Below are 13,504 nucleotides of genomic sequence, written 5' to 3' on the forward strand. Positions count from 1 at the left end.
AAAAAAACTGGAAAAAAAAAACCGAACAAAGCAAATAGACATTCAGCATGAAGCCCAGAATCTCTGCTGCACTTTCACGTGCTCTTAAGTGTGGTTTGTTTTAGTCAAAGCTTCCACACATAAACAACCAGGGTGGGAGAGTAAGAGCTCTCGAATCATTCTATAAACTGTTTAAGAAGAGGGTGACACAGCAGAAATGGAGATGAAAACAGAGAATCTTGCAAGCAGAGGAATTTTGCAATCTAATTCGATTGTATTGTAGAAACTACTTGCAAAAAAGAATAAGGAGAATGAGAATTTAAAAGTAGAGTCAAACTACTTAAACAGAGAAAGAGGGTTTTTTGTAATCATTTATAGACGTAGCAGATATCATACTGAAGGGATATAAAATGTTGCATTTGTATATTTTAAGTCATTCTTGGTTGTTTCCAGATACACTTAAATCTGAGCATGTCTTAAGGATGCAAACATTTTAAATCAACAAAGTTTTTTGTTTGTTTTGTACACAGTAGAAAAATTGATGAACTACGTGGTTTAAATTTTGAAGACGTTGGACACGCTTATTTTCTTTTCCTTCATTATTTTCTTACCTGCACTGATGGCCTTTAGTGTGTGTGGATATGAGCTGTGTTCTGACTCCATCCATGGTAAGTCAGATTGGCAGATACAGACATAGAACGCGGCTTATTGACTGGCAGTCCTGCCCATCTGTTGCGAGAACCATTTCCTATGATGTGTGAGATTTTAATCTTTTGATTTCCTTTTTCATTAACAGCCCTTATATCTGAGACACGGGTAGTGGAAGATGAGCGGCCTGATCTGTCTCTCTCTGTATATGAAAATCTGGAGTCTGGACCTCCAGCGCTGGGGTTTGATAGCTGGTGAGGAAGCACTGTAACCAAAAGGTGACTAAAGGTTCATTTTAGACAGGAAACAATATGACTAACAATGAGCAAGACCAGTGTTTGTAGAAGAAAACAGAGTGTTAAAAGCAATACTGTGCAATATCTTCTCTTTCTAATAGTAACTGGATTTGATGAACAAAAAAACACACTTTAAAGTATGAGGGTGATAATTAACCACTTTAAAATAACTTGTTTTCCTGGCATCTTTTAAAGCAGTCTGCTTATTTATTTTCTGCAGACTGAAAAAAAATCCATGTGCCATATTGCTTAGGATCATGGTGCAATGATATTATTGTAATATGCTGTGTATGTAACATATGTAAGATTTATGTGCGTTAGATTGATATTCTGGAGGAACCTTTATAGCACTGTGCAGGGTTTTCTATTGAAGCTGATCATAATTAGCCATACAATGCATTAATGTAAGTACATATAGACAAATAGGGTGACAAGATGGGAAATTTTTAAGAACAGAAGCAAGACAAATTCCACTGTAGTGTTTTTTTTTCAGGCATCAACATGCTGAACTAAGAATTATGCCCTGTGTTCATTTAACCTGTAATGAACTGTTCTGTTGCGTTCTTTTATGAATGATCCCGCTGATCAACTGAGTGATCAAAGCGGCACACTCTTAATCATAGCTCTTCTCCATGAGGTAAAGAACTCCGAGAGGTAAACATTCCATCTGGAGAATGAAACAGCCGGGACCTTTGATGGGTCAACAGCATCAATCAGAGTTTACTGTCCTGATCAGCGCTGAACCAGGGATTTTATTGACTGTGCAGGTGATAAATAACCTCCACTGAACTATATTTGGGTGAAGAAGAATGATCCACCTCCCTGGTAGTCTCTCACTTTTGCCTATGAGATTATTCCCTTTAGTTTCCATTCAGTAGCTTGTAAATTATTCTGGCAGTGCGGTCACTTCATGCTTTAAGAAAAGACGCCTGTTTGCTTCAAGTAACAGCAGATGGCGTCATAATAAGTCAGATACACTGACTGAAATAGATTGAAATAGATGAAATAGATTTTAAATGGTTCAGTGCAATCAAAATTGGCAAACAAAAAAATATGTTCTTTTTTTTACTCGACTTTAGCCCTGCAGAATTTTTTCTCCCATATCGTATGTTGACGTCCAAACATTGCACATTGCAAACATTGCATGCAGCCCTTGTTGAAAAAGGCTCAGATTTGCTGGTCTAACACCAAAATAGTTTTTTCAAGGTTTTCCATCAGAGTTTGTAACCATGGCTGTGGAATTGGCTCTAATTCTTCCACACTTACAGAGGTGTACCACTGACATTTCGCAATAAGTACAGCTTTGTGCACTGGAGACCTGTCAAGACATGAAGACAGAAACAGTTTTTTCTCCACACTCCTTTAAACCAGCAAAAGGGTCAGTTTTTCTCTTCACTTTCACGTTTTGATCTCAGCCAAAGTGCAGCCTGGACCACATGAACAGAAAATAGAACTTAGTTGTTGTGTTGCAGGTGCTGTGGGTGCAGATGCAGATCATTCCTGCAGTGCACGTCATACACTGAGGTTTCCAAACTCTGTGTGTGACCATGGTTCACCACCAGACCAAGCTTTTCCATCATCGTCTTCTACTGCTACCCAGCACGACAAGAACATGAGCCAAAACAGAGTTCACCACCACAGGAGCCACACAGACACACCCCAGGGGTATACACTCACACAAATGCACACGCCCTGTGTCGGACACACCCCTTGCCAAGCGCATCAGAAATGCCCCGAGGTATGGCAAAACACAGTTGCTCCATCAAACATTGGCTACAGCAAGCCAAGGAGTGTATGAAATACAGTCTTGCATGTGAGACTAAAACCTTTCTATCTTCTCATGCACAACAGAAGGTACTAAAACAGCTGAGCTGAACTGAAACTTGATCCTAATTGCACATAAATCTTGCTGTGATTTCTAGCTTCATTATGTTAGTGCATGAAATAGCTCACCAGAAAATAAAAACAGAAACTGTCAACCTAAAGCTTTGAAGCATCAAAAGTTGCGCTGTCCATTTATTATGCTCTACTTGTATAATCAGTGTTCTCAGTTTTAACTTTGAGCTCTTTTTAGAACTGTGTCATGTATATGGTATTTAGGATTTTGTTGCTTTATGAGTTTTTCCTCCTTTGACAATAGTCAATGAATGATGCACATTAACAGGTTAATTGCTCTCTAGTGTTGTCAGAGATAACCATGTTGTCCTCTGGGAAATCAAGGAGGAAGGCTTACTGTTAAAAACTGAGAAAAGTAGTAGGAGGAAGGGAACTATTACTCTGTCACGTTACTTTTCATAACTGACATCATTGAAAGAGCTGTAAATCCAGTTTAACACTGAAAATGTCACAAATTCCACCACTGCAATGCATTCTTCCCCATCTATTAGCTTCATTAAAGCCTCACTGTGCAGTGAGTGCAAAAAGCCACCACCTGTGCAGATCCACAGCAGACTCCAAACTATTAATTCTGCATACACACTCTCTGTTTTCAGGCTTTCCAGTCTCCAGTCCGAATGCCCTCCTTTCAGGAAGTGGGACAAAGGAATTTTTTGAGCTGCCCACTGTGATTCATTGGCTGACACACACACACACACACACACACACACACACACACACACACACACACACACACACACACACACAGTAGGTTTAGCCTTTATTTTAACTTAGCTCATTATTCATGGCTGAGTTTTAACACGACGACCGGCACTCTGACTCAGAGGGCTTCTGGAGGAGAGTCAGGTGGAAGTTGAAAGAAGAACTCTTCTTCTAGAAAGAGTTTTGTTCACGTTTTCTTTGTTTTACTGGCAAGCAATGCAGCATCAGAAAATCTAAGTGTGCAGTTTTAAATTGGTTTGGTATCGTTTTTTTAGTCCTAAGAAGTAAAAAGGAAACAGATTTATATATATATATATATATATCGGCTAGTAAAGAATGTACTATTGCTTTAGTGCAAAAGAGCTGGAATTAAACAAATGTAGGTTGTTCGAAGTCACAAGATAATAATGCACAATTATAACATTTTATTAGTGCTTGATATTCCCAGCTCGAACACGTCGTTAATGCTTAGTTTAACAGCTCCTTCTTACATGGGTGTCTGCATTGCCTTATAGTCATAGACCGATTAGCTTCTGCAGCACCTGAAGAGCCGCACGGAGCTCCAGTGGAGGAAAGGAGGCGGGGCATTGCGCACCACGAGAGGAACTGAGATGTGAGCGGGTCTCTCTGCTGGATGCAGCCAGAGTTTAGTCCCACGCGTTTCAGCAACAGCAGGTCCACGGGCTTGCCTAAAACCGAAGGGTTTAAAACTAAATTGGAAGAAAAAAACTTTGCAGGGGGTTTATTTGTTTCACCGGGAAGCGAGAAGAAGAATCCCGGGTCACTCTGGATTTATTGAGAAAGTCTCAGTCTTGAGAGATTGTCCAGCGGAATATGATTTGAATCAACAAGACGTACCGCACTGTTGCTCACTAACAGAAAAGCAGGTAAGTTTGTTTCCAACTCCGCTAGTTTCCAGGATTTTTTTCTTTCTTTCTTTTCTTTTTTTTTTGGATATACTGTATATTCGTGGACCCTGACCCTCTCCTCCTGCTCTGTATATCGCAGCCTGTTTGGAAATGTTTTTTCTGGCCCCTCACACCATTTCACCAACTTCCCATTTGTGTTTTCTGAGCCTCTAGCCATGACTCACTTTCCTTACAAACTGAAAACATTTTCACTGTTTTCCACCTCGCCTTTTGTCTTTTGGGGAAAAAAAAGAGAAAGAAACAGTCATGCTTAGAGGTTGTGATCTTTTTGTGTTTGCTGCAGGTGCACACTAATGTGCCCCCAATTACTCATAACAGATAAAAAGCAAGTCTTTGCTTCTCTTGACCCTGTCCTGGGATGAGAATGTTTTATAATAGAATCCTACATTGTTTAATGCTTATTTTCTTTGGCACACTATCGTCACCCTGCTGTGTTATTCCGTTTTTGACATGTATGAGTACCGCTTCATGTTTTCTGCCTTCAAGCACCTGTTAGTGCTGTCAGTGTGAAAATCTTCTCCGTGAAACATATGTTGCATCTGAAAGCTGAGTTTTCTCACCCAGACTTGCTCTACAATAGCAAATGAGCTCGTACCGTTCAGACATGATATAAATCAGGCAGATAGCGCACACTGGGGGGTTCTGAATGGTCTTACGCATAGCTGTGGGCATGAATATAAAACCCAAACTAACTGTGCAGCACGTTATTGGCTTATTTTGGTTTACAGCCTGGGTCTGTGTGTATGAAGCCACATCCAGACCGGGAGCATGAAAATGCGCATTTTGCCAATTCCCTCTGGTGTTGCTGTTGCCCCCCCCAACAACCTCCCAGTGGATTACCATTTAGTTGGTGGGGTTATTTATCATTTTGCTGGAAGGTGCCCCTTGCCTTCTCCCTCCCACCTCTCTTGTTTTAATTGAGTTTATCTTTGCTCCCTTGGGTACTTGCTGTCTAAACTTAGGCCAGTGCCTGCTTCAGCGTGTAGAATGGCCTCCTCTCAGGGTGATTCACTGCTTTGCTTTGTGCTGTGGTCACATGGGAGCAGAGCAGAGCAGAACAGAAGTGCTCGCCCAAGTCTTGTTGCTTGTTCATCCAGTGGTCAGTGAAGGCAGATGTTCAAGTGTCCATGATAAGAGGACTGATATCAAAGTTTTGTGTCACCAAAATGCCTCCAGTGACTTGAGTATGACTATATTAATTGCTTGTGGTGATGTGAGTAAACCCTGACTTTACTCCCTGACAGAGTTCTACTTGTGAATCTAAATAAGGGATTTGAATCTTCCAAATCAGCACAAACTGGAGCTTTTTCCCAAAAGTTCACACTCTACACAATTAAGGCCACCTATTCAGAGAGGCATGTGATGAATGCTTTAGTGCTTGTTGTTATAGCAGCGATGTTTTAATAATTCATTTCCCGTGTCTCTTATTTCTGGAACAGGATGAATTTGCTTCATGCCATCATGTTGCTGTGGGCTGTTCGCTCCAGCGTGCAGGGCCAGTGCGATAAATCATCAGAGGATACCAAACTCAACCTCTCGGTCACCTATGAGCTCCCATCGTTTACTGCAGAATTCCCAATCCAGAACATGGTGATACTGGATGGAGTCATCTATGTTGGTGCTGTAAACCGAATATATGCCCTGGCCCCAAACTTGAGAAAGCTGTCGGAGTACCACACAGGTCCGCTGCGTGCCAACGAGACCTGTGGCCAGAAGCTGAACGGAGCAAGCAGCAGTGGAAGAGTAGACAACCACAACATTGCCTTAGTAGCAGAGAACGTTTACGACAAGGGGTTGTACAGCTGTGGCTCAGCAGATAACGGTGTTTGCCGCCGTCACGTCGTGGATGATGGCGTGAGAAAAAGTGTAGATGAAGAAGTCTACTGCTTTGCCGACAATAAGAAACTAGAAACCGGGCAACCCGATGACTCAGATGTTGTAGTCAGCCCTTTGGGCTCCCAAGTGCTGAATGTGGAGAGCAATGTCATCAAATTTTTTGTTGGGAACTCAGAAATTCCCGGCAGAAGAAACATCTCAAGCAGTGCAAAACATCCCCATACCCTTTCTCTGCGGAAAATGAAGACAAGCCAAAATGGTTTTACTTTCTTCTCAAACAGATCATACATGGACCTAATTCCATCTCTACGTGGAAATTACTACCTGCGCTACGTTTACTCCTTCCAGAGTGGACCATTCACCTACTTCCTCACCGTGCAGCAGGTGAGCAAGAACTCTCAGGCCTACCACTCCCGCATAGTCCGCATGTGCTCCACAGACTCTGTGATTCGTCGCTACGTGGAAATGCCCCTTCAATGCATCAGCACCAACAAGCGACGGCGGCGCTCTGGGACACATGTGAAAGTGTTTAATATCTTGCAGGCAGCCTATGTCACTAAAGCAGGAATTGACCCGGAATTCCAGAAGCTCATGAAGTTGGAAGAGGACGATGATGTGCTGTTTGCTGCCTTTGCCGAAGGAAAGCCAAACTCTAAAGACCCAACACCTAATTCAGCTGTTTGTGTGATTGCCCTGAAAAATATCAACGCCATGTTCAAGACCTACATGGGAACATGCAACACCATAGAGCCATACCACTTCACTGGTTTAGACAACATTTCCTGCTACAATGGGGTAAGATCTGGGAATGGGAGGGGCTTACAGTTCAGTAAAAGTCATTGTAGACCAGAGGTAGGGGAACGCCAGGTCTCAAGGCCAGTGTCCTGCAGGTTTTAGATGCGTCCTTGATCCGACACAGCTTATTTAAAGGGCTAAATTACCTCCTCAACATGTCATGAAGTTCTCAAGTGGCCTTGTAATGAACTAATCATTTGATTCAGGTGTGTTGGCCCAGGGTGAAATCTAAAACCTGCAGGACACCAGCCCTTGAGGTCTGGAGTTCCCCACCCCTGTTGTAGACTTAGAGGGGAAAAAAGAACAATCCCATTTAAATAGAAAAAAATATTTGGAAATAATGTTTGTCTTGCTTTTTATAACTTCATAGCGTTTCTCCATTTAAAAAAACAAAGCAATGTCCATGTATTGTTTCAAATATTTGGTCTTCCTAAGATATAATCGTTCTTGCAGTTATGTTCCAGTACAAGTCTGCAATGACTATCGCTGCATTCACATGTATTTTTATGGCACTTTTTATGACTAGAGTGAGTTTTCCTGAAGGAAGTTTTAGAAGTGTTCCAGTGAAGTTTTACAAAGATGTCTGATTTTAATCTTTTGGAATTATAGACTTTACCTGTTAGACTAAATCCCATTTAGTTTGTTGGACGTAGAGACTGTAAGTTACTGGGTGGTCTCAGGTTCACACAGGCATTGTATCTACTTTGTGCTCGTCTAAGTTCCCTTGAGCAAGACATTGAAACATAACTTTGACCTCTGGCACCTGTTTTTAGGGGTGTACAGTGCAGTCTGTTGGTCAGGGGCAATTCTCGCATTGTTGTGGCTCAGTAATCCAGCACACTGAACATGAAATTATAGAATGACAAGGAGCCAAAAAGTCCTGACCTTCAACTTTAATTTGAAGTTGTTAACGTACATATTAGATAAAGACTGTACAGCTTGTTGTCATCTCAAAAGACTCATTCCACATTTGGAGCGAAAGAACAGCCATGTAGATTGTTTTTATGCCAAAATCACCAAATGTTCTTGCCCAATCTGTCCAACTCATGATATGCTTTTCATATGCTAATGAAATATCATTTTCTAAAATAAGCAAAAATAAGAAAGAAACAGAAAATGTTGAACAGCAAAAGATCAGTGTGGATCTTTCCGTGAGAGAGTTTATAGTTTCAGTCACTGAAAAGGACCGAAGTATTAAATAAAATTACATTTTCATTGTATGTTGATTGGATCAACATTTAAAAACATCTGCCTGATGTTGTGGGCCCTTTGCTCTGTTCTTCAAGTCAATACTGAGAAGGTTTTGGTGGTTAAGCAAATTTCCTGCTCAGAGAGGCTGCTACTGTCAGAGAGTGCAGTTGTCAAGTTAGGAGATGGTTTGCTCAGCAGCAATTTTTAGGTGGGTGCAAGTCAGAATAACATCCCCATAATGGGAGCCCAGGTTCCAGCATAAGACTGCATTGTAACGAGATGAGTAGCAGTAGTTACTTAACTAACTGCTTAGTGTTTTAATGTTGTGGCTAATGGATTTTTTTGGTTTCTTAAAATTTCTTTACTTTAATCTGATGTGGAAGAATCTCTGAATTAAATCTGAAAGTCAGCTGTAGCTAATATGCTAGAGAAGTCCCCCCTCCTCCATTGCTGTTGCAAAATTGTTGAAGCTGGTCATCTTTTCTGCTTCGCCTCTGTCCTCTGATCTATCAGCAATGGCCCAATCAATCGGCTGAATCACCTGATCAATAACGACATGAAGTTAACTGCTGACCACTCTGACAAAGGGCCTGTCAATATGTGTACTAGAGCTTGCCCCTCCGTGACTTCATCTTTACTTAACCTCGGCATCAGTCAGTACTGTATATCACCAGTCAGGCACTGGATTACCTCGATATATTATGCAGTGAATAGGTTGTCAAAGGGCAAGCACACACAGGAGTAATGAGAGAGTCAAGTGGAAACAGCCAACACACTCCAGAGGAAAACTGCTGTCAAAACACTGGGCGTGTGTGTTACTACAGAGGCTGTTTTTGTGTCACGAATTGGCTTTAAAATCGTTGGATTAGCCTTCATAGTAGCAACGTTTATTGCCGCTTGACTGCAAACCACAACCATGCACCATATCTGGGGTTAAAAAGCATTTCTGATTGATGAGGTTTGCACAATTGATCCTTTTTGTTATAGACTGTGTACTCCAGTGAGTGACTTTTGCATACTAGGCTGCTGTGTTTTAGACATTTTCTCTATCTTTCTAAGTGTCCTTCTTGTACAAAATAAAAATCAATAAACAGACAGTTTAAATTAGCTTGAAATGCATAACCCGTTCCAGTAAACAACAAGTCTGCAATATAGTGTAATCCTCATGAGCAAAGATTTGTTTACATTCAGCTTTTGCCATTGCTTGCATGCTTATGGCTTAACAATCCTATTTAATGAACCTTTAGAAATGGCATGTTTGCAGAACTGTTTTGAATAGTCTACATACTTATTCCATTCCATTTCCCTCACACAGACTTTAAGAATTGCAATTTAGTTTTGAACAATCACCTTGCTCTCATTTAAAAAGATTCAGTCAGTGCTAAGTTGCTAGCCTTCCATCTCCTGCTCCGTGAGAAGGAAACAGGAGACAACTGAATGTATCGGCCGTAGCTTGTTATCACCAATATCCGATTCAGCTCATCAAAGAAGGATAACTGATCCGGATCAGTGCATCCCTAGTCATTTAGAGAGTCTTTTGTTCTGTGGTCAGAGTATCTCCAGCTCTAGGTTTGTAAACTGCAGGTGCCAACAGTTGTTCTTTTGGTCTAAAGATCCATTGGACTGCCATTTGAACCAAAACATACAACTGATGGAGAACTGTGTCATGTGCTGGTACACATCGTGCAGCAAGGCTGCAGAGAAGAACAAGAATACCATCACTAGTTGAATTCTAAGACTGCAGAGTTTGGTGTCTATCCATGGGATGAGGAGCTCACCAATGAGGCAGATGATCAGATCATTAGTAATTGCACAAAGTGTGTGTAGTATTATATATTTATTGCTCTAAAAGGTGTGAGTACATGTCCTAATGCATGCAAATTCAACCTCATCCTGCTGACACGTATACAAACTTTTCTTGCTGTGTATCAGTTTTCTTCTGCAGGTCTTTTTTTCTGATGGATTCGTTCTTTTCTGGACACATTACCTCGACTAAATGTTCATTAAATGTTCACTGTTCCACTGCATCAGCAGATGCGAAATGAGCAGAAATGTAATTCATAAAACATTCCTCCAATGTGCTACAAGTGATCAAAATCTGCAAAGCTGTATCTTGCCAATCTGCGGTCTGATCTTTTAGTTCTGAATGTGGTGATTTTTTTTTCTTTTCTTTTTTTTTTTTTTTTGATGGGACCTTACAGACAGACATGAAGAGTGACACGTGGTTGAAAGGAGATTGAAAGCAGCTTTACGAATACATGCACATACGTGGTGGGTGGGTGTTTGTGTACATCAGTGCAGTCCTGACAGCTATCAGCAGCAGAGATCCACAGGGGAAAGTGAGGAATGCTGGGAGCAAGGGATGGTGGGGGGGCGGGGGGGATTTGAGGGCAGTGCATATCTGACTCTCAGTGAGCTGTGATGAATGGCTGGGGGATAACAGGGCATCAGCAGCTGGGTGGAAGATGATCCTCTAAACCCGCTGTGGCGGCCAGCCACACTGGCAGTGTCTCTGCCCTGCTTGCCCTGACCCCCACCTGTTACCGGCACCTGTGGGAAAGTGCAAAATGCATCCACGGCAAAACAGTTTCATCATGATGAGCGCAAATTTGCAAAAGTGCATTGGTGTTTAAAAATTAGAAGATGCGCTTTTAAAGTTTGTGTCATTGTAAAAACAGGACTCCCATTGGGAGAGAGCGGGGCGGGAGGGGGGAGTTTAAAAATGGAGAACTCAAAACAAACCACAGACCAGACCTTGTTGCTCTGTGCATCACTGCTGAACAGATGTGATTTTTTTTTTTTTTTTTCCCCCGCTGCTTAACAGTGAATACATTTGGATCCTGAACCATTTATCTGCTGTAAGCTCACAAAGTTTGTTGAGCTACTGTGCGCGGGATCAAAACAAAAATCTTCCTGTTGCAAATCAAACAGCTCCCACCTCAATCTACTTCGGCTCCAAACTTCTTGAAAAGGAGACGCATTTATCAGATGGCAAACACCGAGCATACCCTTTTCTCTCCTGAAACCACAAACAGCAATTGTCTGTTTCCTCTCCTTGACAGGCTCCATAAAAACTGCTGTTTTGATCACTGAGTGAGAGTGCACTATTCCATTATTAGACATTCTTTCCTCTTGACTCAGTTGATTACAGGGTGACATCAGTTTTTGCTGGAGGTACAGGAGCATCTCCGTGCTGTGTAATTATCAGAGGACTCCTTCTGTTGTCTCTTTGTCATTCACTGCAGTGCACACATTTTGATTTAAAAGTTGATTTTAAAAACTGCGCCTCGTTCTTTCTTTTGCAACTGTTTTTGCTCACTGCTCCTTATTTGGTATCCTGACACAGACATGCAGCCACTGTTGACTTTGTTTCATTCGTCTGCAAAAAAAAATCTGGGGTTTCAAAGTATCTCAAAGTTTGAAACTAGAGTTGCACAAATGCAGCAGTTCAAGTGCCGAATTGCTGCTGCCAAAAGAGCTTTTACTTTTGAATTTCTCTTTTATTGCTGACAGTCCTCGTGTCCTCGGCTGCCAGGTTAAGAAACAAGCTGTAACAACAAAAGGCTATCGAACAACTGTCCACCTGATGCTCGTGCTTTAAGTATGGCGTAGAGTCATGGCTCCCCTTAATAGATTTATGACCTATATTCAGTGGCATATGGCAGGTAGACTCTGTTATCAGGAGGTTTGTGAGAGTTAAGCACAGCCATAAATTCATGAGCTGCAGACATTTGGAGGATTCATACTTAGGCACACAAGAGGTTATTTTTGTCAGTTGCTCCACCAAACTGTGTGTTTCTGATGGAAGACTCCCAATAGGGATCTGGATGAGGTTGAAAGCTCAGTGTAAGAGCATGTTTGAAGTTTTTAAGTGCTGGTTGTCAGCTCAGACGTGCCTCTTAACTCCATTTCAGGCAGCAAGATATGATAAATGTTGTAATGATGAGTGGCCCTCTTTTCAGCTGTCTTTGTGACAGAAAAAATCTGCTTTTTAATTATTTCTGCAGGCTTATTTCTGTCTGCACGCTCCTCTCAGTTGCATGAAAGCCATAAAACTGAAAAAATAATAGATAATGTTAATCATGAAACAACTGAGCAACCAGGAGCAACTTCTATTTACTTTAATATTAGTTTATAATAAATTAGATCTATTGAGGTTGTATAGAGCAATTAAAAACTCCTAATTATCAACAGGTAACTGCTAATGAATCCATGAATTTCTTCAAAATTGAAATAAATACGATTAGAATTTGTGTGCATGCTAAATCCAAACAGGTTTTTGAGTGCTTAATCATCCAGTCTCATTCTTTTAACTAATTATCTTCTAAACACATATGCTAAAATGTAATCTCAGCTCAGCGATTGAATTTGATTAGTCAGATTTTATATTTCACTTGTCCTCCACCTCTGAGAGAAATTCACGAATATCAAAAGCACTCTTTAAACTATTGATCCGGCCCCCAGAATGTGCTGTGTCCTGACAGTATTGCTTTTGAAAAAGACACGCGAAGCCATTTTCTGGGGTAATGTAGTGTGCAGGCCCGTGGCAGGGATTTTTGAGCCTTTCCTTAAGTCTACTGAGGGAGCAGAAACACTTGAGACTAGAAATAAAGAACAGCCACATTCGGGGTCAAAATTATCATCGGATTACCATTGATCTGAGAAAACCCACCAAAGGCTGATTGCTTTTAAATTGAATTTTGGGCCTGATTGATTATAGTGCGAGTAATATAATTCCAGGAGGGAGACAGTTTTGACCGACGATCATTTTAATTAAGCTTCTTGTTTAAATGAACAGGTTTTAAGTGGTGGCTTGAAGAAAAAAAACAACTGGCAAACAAGCTGCTACAGATACTCACCCAGTGATATTTTGTTATGTGTCTGATTATAAAATAGTAAACGTCATTTTATGTGGTTTCAGGAATTCACAGGTATTTAGTTGCTAGATGAGATATAATTTCATTATATTTGCAGATAAAATTTTTGTATACAACACTGAGTACGTACTGTAACAGCTACCTCATTAAAATATGGAACACAAACACTGCTGGAAAGTGTTTTGTTCCTTATTGCCTCAGTTTTTAATCATTAAAAACTCTATTTCTTCTACTTTTTGCACCTACACTTATGAGGTTGTTACTTTATTTTACAAATAAAGGTTAACATAGTATAACTATAAAAGTGTAACTATAAAAAAACACTAATAACTCACATGACCTACACAGGTAATTT

The 13,504-nt window shown here is 40.9% G+C and overlaps 1 protein-coding gene across 2 annotated transcripts in view; it reads left to right on the forward strand.

Moving 5' to 3' along the window:
- The first annotated feature begins 4,118 nt into the window (after nucleotides 1-4,118).
- Nucleotides 4,119-13,504, forward strand: part of met (MET proto-oncogene, receptor tyrosine kinase) — a 68,052-nt gene continuing 58,666 nt past the window's right edge. For both annotated transcript variants that reach the window (XM_085283039.1, XM_085283040.1), the window contains exons 1-2: nucleotides 4,119-4,408; nucleotides 5,890-7,081. In XM_085283039.1, the coding sequence (XP_085139165.1) occupies nucleotides 5,891-7,081 (1,191 nt within the window). In that variant the 5' untranslated portion in view covers nucleotides 4,119-4,408; nucleotide 5,890. The remainder of the gene's footprint in view (nucleotides 4,409-5,889; nucleotides 7,082-13,504) is intronic.

This window comes from Mchenga conophoros, linkage group LG7, assembly GCF_057382185.1.
Source record: "Mchenga conophoros isolate Kocher_MC1m ecotype Shallow Benthic linkage group LG7, M_conophoros_male_GT1.1, whole genome shotgun sequence".
NCBI lineage: Eukaryota > Metazoa > Chordata > Actinopteri > Cichliformes > Cichlidae > Mchenga > Mchenga conophoros.